This window comes from Cimex lectularius, unplaced genomic scaffold (assembly GCF_000648675.2).
Source record: "Cimex lectularius strain Harlan isolate CLEC.00 unplaced genomic scaffold, Clec_2.1 scaffold195, whole genome shotgun sequence".
In the NCBI taxonomy this organism is placed as follows: domain Eukaryota; kingdom Metazoa; phylum Arthropoda; class Insecta; order Hemiptera; family Cimicidae; genus Cimex; species Cimex lectularius.
This window is the reverse complement of record NW_019392761.1, coordinates 46,050-66,605: the sequence shown is the minus strand read 5'-3', so window position 1 is coordinate 66,605 and position 20,556 is coordinate 46,050. Positions and strand designations below refer to the sequence as shown.

General features: G+C 32.3%; 1 protein-coding gene across 1 annotated transcript; it reads right to left on the bottom strand.

Moving 5' to 3' along the window:
• Positions 1-2,655: 2,655 nt before the first annotated feature.
• LOC106663347 (guanine nucleotide exchange factor subunit Rich) lies at positions 2,656-18,889 on the bottom strand. The gene is made up of 23 exons (XM_014388138.2): positions 18,423-18,889; positions 15,464-15,571; positions 15,252-15,404; positions 15,012-15,189; positions 14,580-14,713; positions 14,426-14,517; positions 12,154-12,427; positions 11,962-12,087; positions 11,674-11,883; positions 11,165-11,534; positions 10,905-11,098; positions 10,181-10,409; positions 10,012-10,121; positions 7,607-7,738; positions 7,292-7,531; positions 7,117-7,231; positions 6,899-7,023; positions 6,695-6,843; positions 6,367-6,626; positions 3,819-3,941; positions 3,594-3,756; positions 3,345-3,533; positions 2,656-3,275 (listed from the first exon to the last, which is right to left on the bottom strand). Exons 1-23 carry the CDS (start codon positions 18,561-18,563, stop codon positions 3,005-3,007), a joined length of 4,086 nt encoding a protein of 1,361 aa, XP_014243624.1. The 5' UTR covers positions 18,564-18,889; the 3' UTR covers positions 2,656-3,004.
• Positions 18,890-20,556: the final 1,667 nt, after the last annotated feature.

Below are 20,556 nucleotides of genomic sequence, written 5' to 3'. Positions count from 1 at the left end.
TTTTTTTCTCTAATTTAGTCATAAAATGTAATGCAACCTTCCATTTTGCTCTCTTATCCGATTGAAATATGTAGAAGTACTGAATAGGTGATATCCTTTGCAATATTTTTATTATTTTGTTTTATTTTTAAATTTTAATGCCACCAAACTACATTGGTTATCGCCAGCTCTTCTTTCATAGCTTTGCATTTCTTTACTTTTCTTTCTCACATTTTATACCTATTAATTTTTGTTACTGTTTTCCCAGCCTAGTTAGATATAATGGAACCAACTCTCCCTTTTCTTTATCCCACTGCTAGCTCTCTGTACCTCAGGGTCTTGTCAATTGTGGATTTTGCTTTGCCTTTGCAAATTGGGATACATTAAGTAAGGATGGGATTAAATAAAATATCGATGGAATAGTAAAAACATTTTATTTATTCTAAGTTATAAAATTTGATTTGTAATTTGTACACAAATGTTTTAACAACTTCAATATGCAAGAGTAATACTGCAACGAGGAATGGTTTTTTTTCATTTTTGACAATTAAATTATTAAATATATAACCCTTGATATTGTAATAACAGTATTTGGCATTTTGGTAAACTAAATTGTTTCAATTTTAAGGAAAAACGCTAAAACTATTGTCTAACATACACATGTCTGTATTCTTTACAAACACACCGATACTCAAAAGGCACATTATTATAATTATTGCTTTATCAACCATAGTTATCGTTCATTGCTGGGGGAAAATTCCTAAACAAGTTTCCTGGTGTATGAATGGCACTATTTATTTAAGAAAGATTTGTATTCGTGTGACACATTACAAAATTAATTATTCCAAATTTAGCAAGTTAACAATCATAAGGCAAAAAAAAAGACTAACTGACAAAATAGGAAGAATTTCTGTAACATCTAATTATGCCATTTTCACATCTCTTATTCGACTTAAATTAACATTTCTCAAGAGATATCAAAAACAACAAAGTTAGTAAGGAAACATTCACTCAAATGCCTGTCTGCTGTCTTATTTTGAATCATTTATTATACTTTTTTCAGAACTGTATAAACCCTACATAATCGGATGGAATGAGTACACCACAAACTATTAAATAAATAAATAATAATACAGTTGTCATGTTTAAACTAAGTCCTGTTTCCTTTGTGTTAAAGGGGGGAAATATTTACAACTATGTGTGTGGTAACACATTGAAATATTGCAATTTGAACGATACGTTAATATTTTCAAATTACATATATAAATAACAAAATATTTTGACAGAAATTTTATTTCAAGAATGTTAACCGTAATATAAATTTTTCTAAATTACCAAGACCATGTCAAAAGTCTTGGAATATCATAAGTCAATTTTATTATTTTTATTGCTTTGATTGCGTGCGATTTGGAGATAATCTCACTTTTTTATTATTTACGGTACAATTGCACATTATTAATATAATGCATTACCTATATTGATAAATAATTGACTAATTAACGGCTAGCTACAATAATTTTACCTGTTGTTCATAAAAATATTACAAACTTTATCACGATTATCTAATGACACATGTAATTAATTTTAACTCATATTTAAACCCGTTTAAACCCACTATTGTTATAAGTTTTTAAAAATCCCCTGTGAGTGTTTAAATGGGTTAATTTCTATGGAAAAACTGTATTCTAGTTTGAAGCAATTATTTTAATTTTGTCATGTACAAACATTCCCGTTATTATTTTAATAAATGTAAAAATGTTTTTTTTTTAATTTATTTAAATTTATGTTTAATGTAAGCATGTCAATAAAAAAAAATGACGGGTAAAAATTACAAAATGCTACAAACCTCTTATATAAAATTAATTATCTGACTTTTGAAACAGTTTTGATTCGTATTTGTAATTGAGACCAGGGTTTCTGGAAGATTTGCATATGGCACCTTAACCTTACAATGGAAAATAAAAATATGTGTAACTAAGCTGTTTTTATGGGTAAACCTTCTCTAGCATATATCATAATTAAACTATACATAAATTGAGTAATAAAGTCTTACTTAATGATTTGATTATCTGATCTGGAAATTGTACATTTCCTACTTAATAACACACACACTAATAATTTTAACTGTATATTTTGTCCAAGTAATTTTCTTTTGGAATAATAAAACAAGCTTTTTTGTTTTATTAAATTCCATTTTTCAATGTTAACCCTATATTAATTTGTCTTTATTAATCTTGTTTATTTGTTATGAAAACAATTTATATAAAAAGCTGGCAAGTTGTACGACTGACCACGAAATATTTTCTTTCTGATCAGGATGACGCACCCCTTGTTGGAACAAAATCCAATAACTCGATGACCAAGCGGTCAAATAAATGAAAAAAAAAATGTTAATTTCACGCTGACTGGAAAATGCAAAAATTTAGATCTATGAGTTATCTTATACTAAAACCAAAGTACTATTGGTATTTTAAATTATAGATCAGGTAATTATCATCCCCTTATGTCAAATATACACGATATAAATAGACTGTTTCAATTATTAACAATTTAACAAAAATAATTACTTTTTCTTTAAAAAAACAAACAAAAAACAATATAATAAATTTCCTAGAATGGCTTAATCTTAAAAACAGCTTTAAAATAAAAAATTAAACAAAAATACACGCTTATAATTATTTATAAATATCTATATGGTAAATTTTAAATAAATAAAAATAAAATATGACTAATAAATATAAGGTTTTTAATTTTTCATGCTTTTATTATGTTCCATCAGTTTTTTTGAAAGCTTATGATATCACAGCCTTGTCTATTATGACAAAATGTTAAGCAATTACTGAGCAATTTTTATTACATAATTATCTTTGATAAGCTTATAATAATGGCCTGATTGTCAAGGCCACAATACAAATCTATTATAAATGTTTTAAACTGTATGTATTATATATAATATATATTGCTTATATTTAAGATAAGGCATTTTTATTGAGTAACCTATTAGAACATTAATATGAAAATACCATCACGATATAACACAAGATGATTTTTCCTTTAACTGAACATTTATCGAAGGAGTTGGTGATTCATCGTTTCTTATTTTCTGGAAACTGTCGTCACTGTTGTTTGGCAAATGGCCTGTGCATGATATTTGTTCTTGAGGGGGAGCTACCATCGTTGGAGTGTTCCGAAGTGGTTCAGCGTACGTTGTACTGTTTTTCTGTTTCGTTGACAAGACCTTTGTTAAAATATTTGCCTGGCCCTGAATTGCTGTCATAAAGGGTTTATAGCCTAGACTAAAATATGTTTATGGGCTTTAGACTTCAGTGAACTAATTTAACTGAAAATTTATATGTAAAACATACCACTCCGTGTTAGCCCAATGGGAAAGCGTGATAATGTCTTCCCTTAATTTATTCACAGCTTCGTAATTCTGATCAGGAGACCTCGCAGAGTTTACTAACCTATACACCGCCATGGCATCTCGTAGAAGTATTGAAACTAAAAGGGCCCATTGTAAACACCCTGCATCAGTTAAAAGCTGAAGAAGGTATCTATAAAAATAAACATTATTACAAAAAAATATCGAAGCTATCAACTTTTACGAACTTCACCTCAATTGAATGTCTGCTTTTGGTGAACCCTTTGTGGTGACTTGACGAGACAGATGATCGAGAAGTTGGGGTGAAGGTATATCACTCCAAGGAAAACCATTAGCACACTCACTTTCTTCACTATAAAACCAACTATCCGGTTCACTCACCATGCTTCTTTCGTCTAAAAATGTATATCATATAAGATAAAACTCAATTTTCAAAAAAAAAAAAATATATATATACCGATTTGTTGATGAAATTGATGTTGATCAGATGAAAGTCGTAACCCTTGGTAACTGGTATAACCACTGTCACCAACCTGGCTTGAATGTTCAGTTATATCACTAATGCTAGCTCGGTCCTTGTCTACAAACAAGCAGTAATAATTATCATTGTAACAAAACTAGGATAGAAGACAGCAATTAAGATATAAATAATCAAAACTGTCACAAATAATTTTTAGCAATTAATGAGTAGAAAGTGGGGTTTTGGTATTCCAAGCACTGCAGCCTTATTGTACTTTTCCTAGTTAGTTCTATGAGAATATATAAAAGTATTTTGAACAAACAGACAGAAACTTCTAATAACCAGATGTGGCCACTACATTTGTATGTTTTTCAATGAAAAAATCTTTTTTAAATGGGCAGCAGAAAAAACATGATTCCATGAATGTTAGATGATTCTTTGTGTATTACTTGCAAACAGTAATATTTCAGGAATTATCTCACCGCGGACAATCCTTTCACTTTTGGTACTTACAAGTCAGTTAACTAGTTAGTTCTCAGATTGTGACAAACCAATTTGGAGATGAGTGCGAAACACTCTTTCTCTCAGAGAAAATGTCGAGACAAACCATGATGAAGAGAAAATTAGTGTCCAAGCATGGATGCCTTTTCAAATTAATTTTTTACTATTTAATGGGCCTTATTTCTGCCAGGTGTCCCATGAACAGAGTCAATACTTAACAAGATTATTCTACATGTCAAATTGAAATGTCTCATCTAAATTCTGATTCTAAATTGTATCCAAGATATTTCTCTGTTCAGTTAACTTCAGCTTTTCACAACTTTATTACTGAAGTCCCTTGTATCTATTAAAATGATAATCCTACTGTAAACTTGATGATACCAATGGAAAGAACATTGAAGTTCATTAGTTTTTCTGTATTTTAAGCTTCAGCAAACAACATACAAAATCACTTAGAAGATAAACTTTAGTGAGTTTCCAATGTTCTTGTCTAAAGTTTAAGTAAGATATCTTGTTTCTGTAAATACTGGCTTGGACGAAGATGGATTTACTAATGAGCATTTACTAAATTTACTAAACACAAATACTTAATTTCTCAATGGTCAGCTATGACCAGTGTAAAATTAGCATTTAATTGCAAAAAGTTTGATTTTTCAGTTAGACGGGACCACGACGATCCATTATATTGCACAATATTTTTGACAGTTTAGAATTAGTATTGAAGTTTGCTCAATGATTGAACAAAAGTTTGGGAAAGTTTAATTTTTATTGCACCGTTATAAGGTTGTTATAATTAATACTTGTATATCTGATATCTTGCAACTTTTTAACAATCTCTTAATTCAAAGGGTTTTTTTTTCTTATGCTCAATTTTGTACCAAATAGCTTTTTTTACATTTTATATTAGTTATTATATTTTAATAAAAGTTTAAAGTTAAAAATTTTAATAAAAATCTTAAGAACCAGTTTTTTAAGGAACAAATTTTTAGCAATTTAACATTAATTGCTGATAATTGAACTTTGAAATATTAAGTACATGTGTTTAAAGTACACAGGGGAACAAGCATGTATGATTTAAATAAATACATAGTATTGATGGCCCATAAGCACCAATGCTTTTGCATGAGCAAGACTTAGTGTTGCAAGATGTCAGATATTGCACAATATTAACCCTATACGGTGCAATAAAAAATAAACTCGCACAAACTTTTGTTCAATCATTGAGTAAACTTCAATGCTAACTCTAAAAGGTCAAAAATACTGCACAATTCATAATATTGTACAATATAATTGATTGTCTTGATCCCGCCTAACTCAAATTTTTAGTAATTAAACGCTGATTTTAAATTACTAACTGACCACTGAGAAATTAAGTAATGTGTTTAACGCTTATAAGTACTATAGCTGTAAGTATTTACAGAACCAAGAAAATCTTACTCAAACTTTAGAAATCTTTGGAAATTTGTGAAAGTTTATGTTCTTAGTGATTTTGTATGTCTAAGATTAAAATTAAAAAAAAAACTCATTACATTTTCAATACTTGTTCTATTGATGTAATAAATTTTACGGTAGGAATAAGATTTTATGAGATATTTTGTGCCTTTTTTTTATAGGCTTTAAGTACTATGTCAAGTGTGTGTGTGTGTGTGTGTGTGTGTGTGTGTGTGTGCGCGTGCGTGCATGCGTGCGTGCGTGTGTGCGTGCGTGTGTCAATGAGCTAAGAGTCTATCGAGCTAACAGCTCAGTTATGAATCCCCACAATTTGGACTTTATGGAATAAAGTTGTGAAAAGTTGAAGTAACCTGAAAAGTGAAATATCTCGATTACAATGGACTTTACACAATAGGGACTTTTTAAGTCCAATTTGACATGTAGAATAACTTCATTGACCTCTGTTCACAGGACACCTGGTGTTTGTGGACCCTTTTTATTTAAGCTGAAATCCCATTCCCAAGTGATGTAGATGGTTTAACAGTATTCGGATATTAAAAAATTAAATAAATCAAATCTTAATTATTAAGAATTATTAAGTAATAAAACAAACCTGTATAGAATTGGCCAGAACCAGAGCAGAGAGTGGGATAAGGCCAAACGAAATCTGCATGTAAGTCTTTCAGTGCTCTGGTACAACTGTCAACAACAGCTGCTCTGTGTCTTTCCCTTGCCAACCAACGAACCAATGGAAAATCCAGATTAGCCGCCATCGAACCCAAATCATTAAGCCTATGATTAGACAACAATCTTCGTGCGTGCCTTTCTATCATAACATCCATGAAAAATTCTTCAGCCGACTTGCTATTATCCCTTTAAAAAGTCAAAATTAAACGAATTAATTCGATTTGAAATATGAAAATTATTGACTTCAAACTTACCGAGTTTCCACTTTAGGTGTAGGTACGGATTTCTTTCTTTTCATGGCTGATGATTCCGTAACAGACGATCTTGATTGTGGTCCTGTTGGTTTTTCAACGTTTACAATTTTTGGGTTTGTGGACGTGCTGAAACTTCGCCCTCTTGAAACCTATAAATTTACAGGATAAACAAAGTCGAGTTTGATACCGTAGTACAAAACTAACTTGAGTCGTTCCGAGAACAAGTGATAAGTCTTCTTCGTTTCCATTCACGGGAGGTGTTTGAGGAATTCTACAATTTGATGCGACCATCAATGGTGGACTCCTCACACATTCCACATCATTTGGATCTTTAAAAAGTTTGAACAGCAAATATGTGATACTTTATTCAACTTACGGTATCATATATTAAATCAAAATGTTTGAAATCAAAATGAAATTACCTATTGCTTTTAAAAAACGAACCAATTCCTTTGACAATTCCCATTTACAGTTGGAAAGCGTTGAGTCAAGGAGCATTGTAGCATACTGCCGACTTATGGCAGATGATTCCAGATTCTATTAAATGAAAATAATTTAAAAAAAAAACACTAATAAGGTAAAAAAAATGACAATCACTTGTAAAATGATGAGATAAGATGCAGCAGTTTCTAATAAATTTTTTGATAAACACTGCTGAAATAGCTGTGTAGGCTTGCCAGCTACAGAGAATAGGTAAGGCCAAAGGGCGATTTCTGTTTTCCTGGCACAGCGGACGACTGTATCTAGATAAACTGGAAACTCCTGAATGAATTCAACAACGCTGGGTAACTGGGCGTCAGGTATCGGTTCTTTGCTCGTGGCCTCTTCCTCTAAGACCTATAAAAAATTTGAAACGTACAATAACACTAATGGAAAATGAAAAGCAAAGGTTAAAGTGAAAAAAAAAATTACCTCATGAAGCAACAGTTCCAAAGAATGTGGAAAGTATGGAAGAGATGTACAACACCTCGCTATCTCCCAGGCATGAAATCCGAGGTTTCGACGAATCAACTGTCTCAAAATGTGATGTAGATAAACTTGACTCTGGTAGGAAACAAAAACTTTAATTTTTTACAATATTACCACAGAATAAAATTAATTAAAAATACCAAAAAGACAGATACTAAATTGAACAAATCATTCTAAGTAGTCTTAAATCATTATCAATGAAATGAGAAAAAGACGAATGAAGAATAATACCAGAGTACAATTTAAATAGGACTTTTTAAATGTTTTGTTCTATATCCTACAGAACAGTTACATAGTTTTTAAAATGTACTAAAATTAATCCAAAATTAATGATCCCACACCGGTAACAAATAAGTATGATGTAATTTACAAAATCAATTGTTTAAATTGGGATCAGCTCCTCCATAAATAAATTAGAGCTGAAGTTAAAAAAAAAAATGTTTATGGAATTTTTGTTGATTTCATCCTTATTTTTTTTAGCTAATAATGACAAAATCTAAGTCTTGTTGATACAAACTTAAAGAATAGAAATCATGCTTTCTAACAACCACAATAATGTCGAATTTGGATTAAACCCATGGGAGTTTTGAATTTTTAAGTCCAGACAATCAGAAACAAAAAATTAATCGGCAAATCCTGCTCTAAAATATTATTTTTTTATTTGATGAAAATTATTATTTAATGGTTTTACATGGTGTTTAAAATGAATCTTAACTGTTTTTTGATCAGATTTTTTTTTTTTTTTTTTGAAAAGCACAAAAAAGTTGAAAGTGACCAAAATAACTAAAAATGTTTGAAAAGACTCCACTGATCTACAGGAAACTTTACAAGCATTTAGAGACCTATTAACTATACGCAATGGTTAAAATATGACATCTGTGAATAAATCAGAACCAAGCATATAAAATAAAATGTTTAAGGTTTAAGGAGGTTTGGTTGATTTCATACATATTTTTCTCATTTATGATGACATAAAATCTAAAGATTGTTAACATAGGCTGAAAAAAATATAAGAAATTAACCTTTCAAACAATTGTAATAATTTTACAATTAATTAACGTTTTCAGTTGAGATAAAAAAGTCAATGGCACGAGCGGGATTAGAACCCACGATCTTAGGCTTGATACACCGCTGCTCTACCACTTGAGCTATCGTGACCTCGATCCACTCGGACACCAACTTCCTGTCTCAACCACACCTTTTGAATTTTCCCTCCATTTTGCCATTTTTCAAGCAGACCCCGAAACTAGTGAATTGTAATAATGTTGAATTTGGATAAAATACAGAAGAGTTATGAATTTTTAAGTGGAACTCCGAGCATCACAGAGAGAGAAAAAATTGGCTTCGGCGAATCAAGCCTAAAAATTACTATTTTTTTGTTTCCTATAAAAAGTTGTATTTAAGGGCTTTAAAACCTTAAAGAGTGATTAAAACGAATCCTAATTGTTTTTTGTTTTTTTCAAGAACAAATCACTTTGGCCTAATTCACTTTAAGCGGCTCTTGAGTTTTGAAACTTTTTATATGGTTAGAATTCTAGTTTATATGGGTACGGTTAATGTTAGAATCAAGGGTTAGGATTCTGGATAGGGTAGAGGGCTAGGGGTTAGGGTGCTGGGATGGGTCGGGGTTTACAATTTGGGGGAAGGAATAGGAATAGGGTTAGGATTCTGGGTAGAGTTAGGGTTCTGGGTAGGGATGGATAAGAGGTTATCTAACCTCATTTAGTACAATTAGGCATATTATTTTCTTATCCTATGTAAAAACACACATTCATTTATTCAAAATAACATTGAAAAAAACAACAACAAAGGCAGAGAACCATAGTTTTTAAAATGTACTAAAATTAATCCAAAATTAAGCATCTCACACTGGTAACAAATAAGACTGATGTAATTTACAAAATCAATTGTTTAAATTGTCTGGCAACTTACATCAGAATTACATCCTAATATCTGGATAAGAGGGTAAAACAACATATATATGATTGCAAAAAAAAACCTACATCACACCAAACCACATCTCACGATCTCCAAATAATTGCTAAAATTAATTTTTAAACAATTTTCTTGGCTTGTAGGGCTATTTGCAAGAATGCTCTACATGTCTAATACTTTCCAAACTAGTATCATCTAGGGTAGTAGTATCTGTAGGATGATGTAAGAATATTATGACTGGGGCACAAAATACAATATCTTATTCTTGTGGTATCATCTTTCTGGTAGAGATTTAGGCTCAGATAGGGCTGTTATTAAGAATTATTGCTACTGACAAATAGACTGCCACATACTGTCAGTCTAGATCTAGCTGTTTATAAAGAAAGACAAAAGTATGAAATTCATGTACTTACAGTTCGTTCGAGAACACAAAACGGTAGAGAAAAAGGCGAATTAGCATCAGATGTGTAAAGAATGGTATCATTTTCAGCACCCAAAATGATCGCATCCTCGAATAATATAGCTGAAATTGACAATTGAACAAATTATTGAAAAATAAATTATATATTTCACACAGCTTACCTAAAGGATAGATTTTTAACTGGAAAGGTAACATAATACGTTTTGACATGAACGTATGGGCGTTATCGCCATGCCTGGGGAACAAAGGCAGCCAAACCCTCATGCCATGAGCGCCACAAAACAGCCAAAGAGCTTCTGTCAAATGGGGTTTACCTTTACAGAATTTTCTTGGCGACCAAACATTCTCAACACACGATGCTAAAACAGTCGGTGCCTGAAGAACCTGTGACTGAAATAAATAATCATGTATTAATTACATTGTTGTGGTAGTTTAAAACAATCTTTATATCCAATTTATGATGATGCTGGGGTGTAAATTGCAATCTTTAAAACAATCTTATCATTGGGATTTGTTCAGCATTGACTCAGACCCAGATTAGATTAGGGCAAAATCACTGCAAGCAGACAATAGAGTCCTAGACTAGAGAGAGAAGCTAGTACATTGGCTTTTGAATCACTTTTTACTACTACAGTGTCAGTGCCACAACATCACTGATTGATGAAACATCCTATAACTGTTTCTATTATTAGACCATTTAGTAAATTTGTCTTGTATTTTGATTAATTATAATTTATGCATTGATGAATTTAATTTTCTTTTTTTTACTTTATGTTAATTTTTGTTTTTTAAATTGTTTTGTTTTATCATTTTTGTAATTTTTATTAACCATTATCAATTTGTAGCAAATAACAATGGGTAATCAGATTTAAACTAAACACTTACGTTATCTTCATCTTGCTGATAGACCATGAGTAATCTTCCTGAAACATTGATTGCAAAATTATTTTTCTTGGCTGGATTTGATCTAGTAGGCTCTATTCGTAAGGAAGTTAAAGTTAAAGAAACGAAACAAGCTGGATGGACACACAAAGCAGAAAGATCGATTGTTTGCACTTTTCTCAGGGTAATATTTGAACCTACAAAACAAAACGAAATAAGCGAAAATAGTAACAATTTCTAACAATTTGTACTAAACAACTGACCGTTTTCAACTTTTCTGTCCTCAATCAAATTGTAAATTGTAATTCGACCATCGGCGCAAAACACTAAAACGGAATCTTCGAGGGAATCGAGCAGCAAAACCTGCCCTTGCAAGGTGTGGCATGTCATGTGGATATTAGAGAGTCTCGCACAACTCGGGTAAAGCCTAAGTTCATCCTTTTGTTCCGGTATGTTGTAACAACCGGCGACAACGTACTCTTTCCACCACAACAAACCCCCTGTCACAATCATGTCTTTCTCTTGGGTTTCATTTCCAAAAAGCTTCCATTTCTGATTGCTCAATGAATAATGGGCTAAACCGGCCTTGCCGGCTACAACTAGCTTGTCGCCACTTGCATTTATAGCAGTGTACTGCAACATAAATAAGCTATTAATGCTAAAAAAAAAAACTGTAACTGTTCTTTAAATAGGCTTAATATTGCACATTATTATGCATTTTTCATGCTTAAAAAACAAAGGGAAATAATTGAAGGATTAAATCAGTGCATACCCGAATCGGCCAGTTTATTGAGGAATAGGCTGACGGAATCTGTACAACAATCCACTGTTTAGAATCTACAAGTGCAGATGTAAACGGTAATGGCGAATCCCTTCCACTAGGCACGGTTTTGTTTAAAATATTATAAACCTGCGATAGTCCAACACCTAAATTTACATACAGTCGGTCTTCCCCTTGCAGGTACAGATGATTTTGATGGCTCTAAAATGAAAGTTGATTAATAATCTTTATTTTACATCCCTATTATTACAAACAAAATGCTCAATATAAATAATTTACCATACAGGGGTTGACAGTTAAGGCACTTTTGACAAAATTAAGCTGTATTACGCTATCTTCAAATTCATTGTCCGCTACGGATGTCTTCTTAGCCATCCATAACTGATAACCCTCAGCTGACCATTCCTGAAAGCCATAAATAAAACATAATATTCAGATTTACGTGCATAGATATATATAAACTAATTGTACCATCGCATGTATTTTTAATGGATTTTGAAGCGATAAATCAAAATTTAAGCCATAATCCCAGGATAATGTACACATTAACAGCGATCCAAATGTGCTCCATAGCGATATACCTCCAGACGACCAAGCTACGGCTAGTGCGCATGCATCTGGGGACCATCTCATACAATGAACCGGTCCGATATTACCTGGAAAAACTTGACCCGGGATGATGAGATGGTGCGATACGATTAATCCTCCGGTTGTTTCATCGACACTGTACACAACACACTGCGAGCTGAAATTAAAGGAATTTTAAGTCAAATGAACACTAATAACTAAAGGCCAGATTCCAATGCAATTTTATCTTTGTATTGTGAACTCTGACTGCAACGTAATCCAAGACAGATTTTCAAATCGTGGAAAGGATGTTCTTTTGACACTGTGTTATTTTGCACAAAATTTGCATGTTTTGATGTTACTGCATGCAATTTTTTGATGTTTATTATTTTTTTATGTATGAAAACAACATGAAAATATATAATTTCTATAGGTATAGTCTAAACGAATCGAGAATGAAATCTTTTTATAATTATAATTCGTTGAAGTTTTCAACTCCCGATGCTTAGCGTTTTCCAAGAAATTGCTTTATATTCGGCATCCTCTGATCCATTCTGTTTCATCACTTGTGAATTTCTCACTTTTATTTCTCAAATTTTCTTCAGCATGGGAGTATGCTGGGGTAACTGAAGACAAATGGAAAAATTGTTTAAAAAAAGTATCTTTTCTCGTTTGAAACACAATTCTGCATGAAAAGAGGCATAACCTCAGAGAGAAAAACTTATTGGTGTGTATGTGGTATTGATTTACAATGAAAAAATAAATTTGTTGAACTTGTGTTATTAATTTTTTGCTATTTAAGGTTGATACTATATTGTGTTGTTTAATGAATATTTGTTCTTTTATGCAAAGTTTATGAACTTTAAAACTTACTTTAATGTCATCTTCTAGTTGTGTTTTTTAAATTTAATTGTTGCAACTTGAAATTTAATTTGATTGATTATAAAATAAACTATCACACCATAAACAATGTTTAATAGAATAGTATTACTTTTAAGAGGTAAATAAAAATTTTACAGTGTTAAATGTGAGTTTTGAACTTTATATTGCAATTTTGAGCTTTTTATTGCATGTTTCGAGATTTTTTCTTGCACTATTTGCAGGTCTTTTTTATTGCATTTTTGCATATTTTATTTTTTATACCACTTTGTTTTAGTGTTTTGAGATTTTTATTACCCTTTTTGCACAGTCTGAGCTTTTTTGCATGTTTTGACATTTTTATTGCAATTTTTGTGTGTCTTGTTATTTTTATTGTACTTTTTGCACATTTTGAGATTTTTATTACACTTTTTGTGAATTTTGCGATTTTTGCACATTTTAAGCTTGTTTTACCGCATTTTTGAGCTTTTTATTGCACTTTTTTGTATTTTGAGATTTTTGCACTTTTTTGTGTTTTGAGATTTTTGCACTTTTTTGCGTTTTGAGATTTTTGCACCTTTTGAGCTTTTTATCGTACCTTTTGCATATTTTGAGCACACATATCTGGTCTTTACTAATAACAGTCTTAACAGATTATTCCAGTAAAACGTCCAGTGTTTTTATGTAGTTGTACACACAGGCAACAAAATAATATAATACTAATAATCTTTAATTATAATTTTGTTTTTATAAATTAAATTTATTTATTAAAACTTGTCGTATTAGACCAACCATTAATTTTACAATAATATTATAGAATAAATAAATGTTTACATTCTTATAAACCCATTGATACAATAAGATTTACATTTCACTATTCACTATTCATTTTTAACTACACAAGTTCATATGGCTTTGTTCTTTTTAATCTTCTGACCTAGAATCACGGTCACAAGGTATAATAATTATCATCGTCCATCATCATATAATGAATAATGATACAAAAAGATGAAATTTGTTGACTGCATAATCATTAAAAAGAAGACTTCAGAGCCTTATTCCAGGATGCTAAGGAAATAAAGTTTGATACATAAAGTTAGAGTTTCTTCAAGTTACTTCACTTAATCATTGAAAATGAGCCTTGTTGTACTAACAATCCTGTTAATATGCAGTTTTAAACTTTCGGCGATATTCAAAAATGTCAAAAAATTTCTTTTTAAGTTGGAGAAAAGTAATCTTTAGATTGTTGTTTAATTTAGCTATGTTGCTACAATTTATTTACAAAAGGTAAAAAAAATATGTTAAATTAAAGGCTTACTTTTTTCTCCCAAATGTAATCAATCTAAATTTATGATTCACCGAGGCGCAGGTAGCATCATCAATATTTGGCGCCCATATTCCTTGCATTTGCTGAAAATAACAGCATCATTAATTTTACTGTATAAAAATTTATAAAATACAATCAAACCTACATTAGGGTCAAATTTCAATGAGTAAGCAGTAAGAAAAGCAGCCCTTCCATCGTTAAATACAACTGCAAAACCGCCTATCAACGGTGAATAATCAATTTCAATAATGTAGGCGTTTTCTTCTGATATGGGTATGGCTGTAATAAAAATCCATGTTATATTTAGGAAAAAACTGTAAAATAAAAGAGTCACAGCCCAAATAGTTTTTATGTTATATAAAATTAGACTCGGTAAATAATCTGAAATCTGAATAACTATGGCCATATATGATAAATTATTCTTATTTAATGTAGTAAACCATTAGTACATCAAAGTTTTCAATAATTATCAAAATAAAGTAATAAATGCTAATAAGTACTTTTAAAAAATTTCTGTGCTTCATTTAATTTTATAATTCAAATGGGAATGGAATCTTCCATGCTAATTGAAGTTTACCTTTTGAAACATGTTGATCAAGGCAAAATGGTACTCTTCGTAAGTCGACGCAATAATCTCTATTTAGAGTCATATCCCAACGGTATCGGAGAATTTGCCCTCTGGTCGTGGCGACCATAAGTTCGTCCCTTATACATCCAATACTTGTGAGCACACCTCCAACAGGAACTTCTTTTTCCTAGTTCACAACAATGTATGAGACAGTTTCATAAGGACAAACAATTTGACATAAGTACTTACTAAAGATAAATGAAGTGGCGGTATAATCTCTTTGATAAATAACTCAGCGCTGTCTCTCCTGAGGCTCATTTGCGGCGGGTCTATTTGTTCATAGAGCCCTTTATGATCGGGATCGTATGTCACTTTGTACAACAATAAATAGCCGCATGATGTCTGAAAGTTCAAAAAGCAAATTTAGAATACACTTACGTTTACAGCATTTATATACTTACCACGACAACCAAAGAGCTAGAATCAGGTCTCCATTCTACAAGTTCATTCATACCAATATCTTCTAACGAATCTTTTGGACGTTGGTGAAGGACAATTAATAGACATGGCTGAAATAAATTAAAACTGTAAATTTTTCTTTTTAATTATTACATCGAAATTAGTATAGAACTAAAATTATTAAAAGAAATGGCTAGCTATCAAGATTTTCATTTTAGAAAAAATCTGATGATTTAGAGTTTCGCACAAATAATCAATGTTATTTGAAGAAATTGCTGCAAAGTTATACTTTCAGTACAAACAATTAATTTACTATCAATTAAACTAATAAATAAATAAATTCTTGGTGAGAAATAGTTTTTTGCAAATAACTTGACAATGGTCACTCCAAATTAAAAATCATTTGCACCGTTCAATTCATTGTAAAAATAACCTTTCAAAAATGTACATTGATGAGTACTAAATTCACTAGTTTTCGTGGTCCGCTTGACCAATTAATATCTTTCAATTAATTAAGGTTTTTAGTTGAGATAAAAAAGTCAGTGTCACGAGCGGGATTTGAACGAACGACCTTCAGCTAGATACGCCGCTGCTCTACCACTTGAGCTATCGTGACCTCGATCCACTCGGACACTAACTGGCTTGAAAAATGGCAAAAAGGAGGGAAAATTCAAAAAGGTGGAGTTGACATGGGAAGTTAGTGTCGGAGTGGATCAGTCACGATAGCTCAAGTGGTAGAGAAGCAGCATATCTAGCCGAAGGTCGTGGGTTCGAATCCCGCACTGACTTTTTTATCTCAACTAAAAACCTTAATTAATTGATTGATGAGTACCTTGCCATTTTAGCCAACTCAATCTGTATAAGAAAGTGGACTGAGTGAGTGATTAGGGTCTTCTTCAGAAAGATTCAACAGATTAAAAGGGTTGGTTATTAATGGTGGAAAGTGTAAATTTATCTTATCCTCCAAACTAAACTGCAAATTCCTGTATAGCTAGCTTTCGCTTTATATCAATGAAGAGAGATGTATCTTGACGGAGATGTTATTGAGGGAGGCACCACGATTTCTGATCTTTGGTTTGATGGATAAAATCACTAGAACACAAATAATTTATACTTCTATTCACTAAAATCAAGATAATGATGGGGAATTTTCCTTGCATCCGAGTTACTGGAGACCAAAGTTCCTTTCATTTCAGCCTAAAAGATCTGTTGAGAAATTTAACGTTTTTTATTTCTAAACCTTGAAAGTGTACTACCCTAATGCATCTTTCAGGTAGGCGGTTAGTTGATTCAACTAGTCAAATGGATGTCAAGGAGTGAGGCCATGTAGCAAATGATTGGGAACCGCTCGAACCCCTTCACTCTCAGTCAACCCATCCGCCCAAGCAACACAAGTGCCGCTCATGTTCTCATCTCGAATGGTCAAGTCAACTGAGTTCACATAGAAAGGAAGTTACCAGGTAACCAGAAAAACCTGAATTTTTTTACTCTCATTCCGGCCTGTTCTAGTGATGGTTGATTTTAACATGACTAATTCATATCAAAGTTTTTCTCTCAAAGCAAACAAAACATTCACAATATTTAGACAAAACTTAAAGTACAACACCACAACTGTTGAGACCTCGACCATCACTCCCTCTCAACCATTAACGTGACTATAAATACATATATTACGCAGAGTGGGCAACCAAGACCCGAGGGGTTAAATGCCTGAGTAGACTTGTACCCCATCCCTAAAAGGTCCGGGAGCTCATGTTACCTGCGTAAGTCTCTTGGACTTGTTCACAAACCCTAAGATTTTGGACCATTTTATCTCAGGGAGTGATTTGGTGATTGAGAGACAGTATCCCCCAAATTCAGCAAGAAGCTATACAATTCTATATTTTTTTAATTTAACAGCCAAGTAGCCTTTTGAATGATAAGACTTTTAAATGTTTAACACTTTGCTTTGTACTGTTTTTGTTTACTAGGGCAAATGTTAATATAATATTTAAAATAGTGTGACTGGCGAAGAGGACTGGTAAGCCAGTGGTTCAGAACAGGCACTTTCAAATGTAGGAGCTGTCAAATGTTGAATTATGTAAGAAAAATTATCTGCAGTACTTAGGACAAGTGCAAACAATAGTTAACATTTCCACTACAGCAAATGTGTGCAGGAATGGCAAAACCAACCCGAATTTCTTTTGAGTGTTCAGCGAACTGATGTCAATAAAATGACCACCTTACCTTGCAATAGTAAATGAATAATGTGCAATTGATAAATTTTTTGGATTGAAAACATTGAGAATTTGGTTCAGTTATGCTTTTGTGTAGCAGGGCAAGTATTAATATAATATCAAAAATAGTGTGAGGTGTAGCAATGAGGACTGGTGATCCAGCAGTTCACAACAGACACTTTTAAACTAGAATCTATCACCATGTATTGATTTATATAATACAAATTATCTTAGATAGTTAGAACAAGTGGTAAAAACAGTAGTAAGCATGTCCACTGACACAAATATGTACAGGAATGGCAAAACCTACCCAAATTTCATTTGAGTGTTCAACAAACTGATGATAATAAAATGACCAAATGAACAGGTATGCAAGGTAAGAACCTTGCAATAGTATATGAATAAAGTGCAATTGATCAATTTTTTGGATTAAAAACGTAGAGAATTTGGTATAGTTATGCTTTTGTGTAACAGGGCTAGTATTAAAGTAATATCAAAAATAGTGTGAGGTGTGCGGTGAGGACTGGTGATCCAGTCGTTCACAACAGACACTTTTAAAATAGAATCTATCAAAATGTATTGATTTATGTAATAACAATTATCTTAACTAGTTAGAGAAAGTGGTAAAAACCAAAGTAATAAGCATTTCCATTGACACAAATATGTACAGGAATGGCAAAACCGACCCAAATTTCATTTGAGTGTTCAGCGAACTGATAATAAAATGACCGAATGATCAACTTACCTTGCAGTAGTAAATGAGTAAAGTGTCGTCCGTTAGAACAGAGAACAATATTTTGTCCCTGTTGCAGACTAATTGACGAATTGAGCAATTATTTGGATTGAAAACGTTAAGCACTTTAGGCCAACCAATAGGAAAATACATTTTCAGGCTATACCGATAAATGAATAGGGCAGAAATGACACTAAACCGGTTAAAAGTTGCGTTAAAAACAATTTGACATTTTAGAATTTAGATTTGGAGGTACTCTTCTTGTTCGTTGACCTTTTTTGCCAACACAACGTGCGACTGCAATAACATAAACATAAACAACCCGGTTGAAACTCATAGATTCCAGTGAACAATTACCGACACAACAACCGTAATAAATGTTTAAATGAGTTCATTGAATAGAAATATGTTTTGATTTACATTTATTTGTTAGAAAATGTTATTTTTGAAATTTCGCCGTTTTCGACAAGGCGACTGTTATAAGGTGGTCATTTAGTTGTCAATGCTTTGTTTTTGCAGTGCCTTGCCCACTCTGCCCGCCTCAGTCGAAATTAACAATCAAGGAACGACGAATCCTGGAAAAATTGAGCAACTGGAGTTTCCATTTTTTTATAAGATAAAATGACTAATTTCACAAGTCTTCAGTTAGACACTGCCAAAAGTTTCCATTCTCGGCTACTAATTAACATGGTCATTATGTTGGCATCGCTTTGTTTTTGCAGTGCCTTACCTGCTCTACCGCCTCAGTCGAAATTAACAATCAAGGAACGACGAATCCTGGAAAAATTGATCAACTAGTTTCCATTTTTTTTTTTTTAATATAAAGGTAAAATGACTAATTTCACAAGTCTTCAGTTTGACACTACCAAAAGTTTCCATTCTCGGCTACTAATTATCATAACCTGGTCATTATGTTGGCATCGCTTTGTTTTTGCAGTGCCTTGCCCGCTCTGCCCGCTTCAGTCGAAATTAACAATCAAGGAACGACGATTTCTGAAAAAAATTGAGCAACTGGAGTTAAAAATTCCTAAAACTGAGCTGAAAATTGTAAGCCAAGAGATTAAGGATATCTTGTCAAAAAAACATGCACAAAAGGTAAATTTCCAGAGACTGCCTTGAACAATAGGGCAGAGAGATAGATAAATCATTAGGGAATAAGGAAATAGTGCTCTGTTACTTCATGGACATAGAAGGAGCTTTTGATGACACCTCATACAAAGTGGAAAGAAACTACTACCTATCAGCTGGATATTAGCAGCGCTAACAAGTTGGATAATAAGTTTTGAAATTAATCAACAGGTTATACAAATAGCACCTAGGATGTCCCCAAAGAGGAGTACTTTCACCATGGTTGCTAGTAGTAGATGACATCAGAGTTTAAAAATTTATGCCGAAACAAATATATTTAATGTCTTTACACTACACACTTTCCAGTAATACTTGACCAATTGCTTAAGTAGAGAAGTTATATAGGCCAAGACACTACTAAGAATTGCCCAGAGATTATGGAGCAAAAACTGGGGGCATACACCAAGGTGGCATAGTGATTATATAATGTGTTTTAATGTTAAGAGGATAAATAGATAGATGTATTACTCGGGGTGTGTATTATACTGCGCCCTTTAAGAGCTACTGTATCCCCCGTTCTGTGCTTAAACCACACCGGTAAGTCCTAGTTCATCAAGGGACTTGATTAGTAGGTCCGGCTTCAGCGGTTGGATCTCTTCTACGGTTACGTTGCGTTTTGAGGAAGATTATATGTTTGTAATTGGGCAAAGCAGAGACATTGGGACATATCCTTTGTGAATATGATGCACTAGCTCATATATAGGCCATATCGGTAAAGCAATTATCAAATCAAGAAAAACGAGCGTAAAAGCACCGAGGAAAGTGTTTTGGGGGGAAAAAGCACACTTTCCAAGGTTTGATTTTCATCATGGGAGAACCACAATAAACGTAAAAATTATCAAATTCATGATTTCAGCTTATCTTTAGGTTTTTGCGCGATTACACTTTACTGGAAAAATGATAACGTCTGATAGCGTTGGAATAATGTTAATCCAGTATTTCTATACTTTCAACTGTGAAAGTTTTTCATTTGAAAATTAAATAATCAATCCATCGATTTATCATCGATCAGATTAGA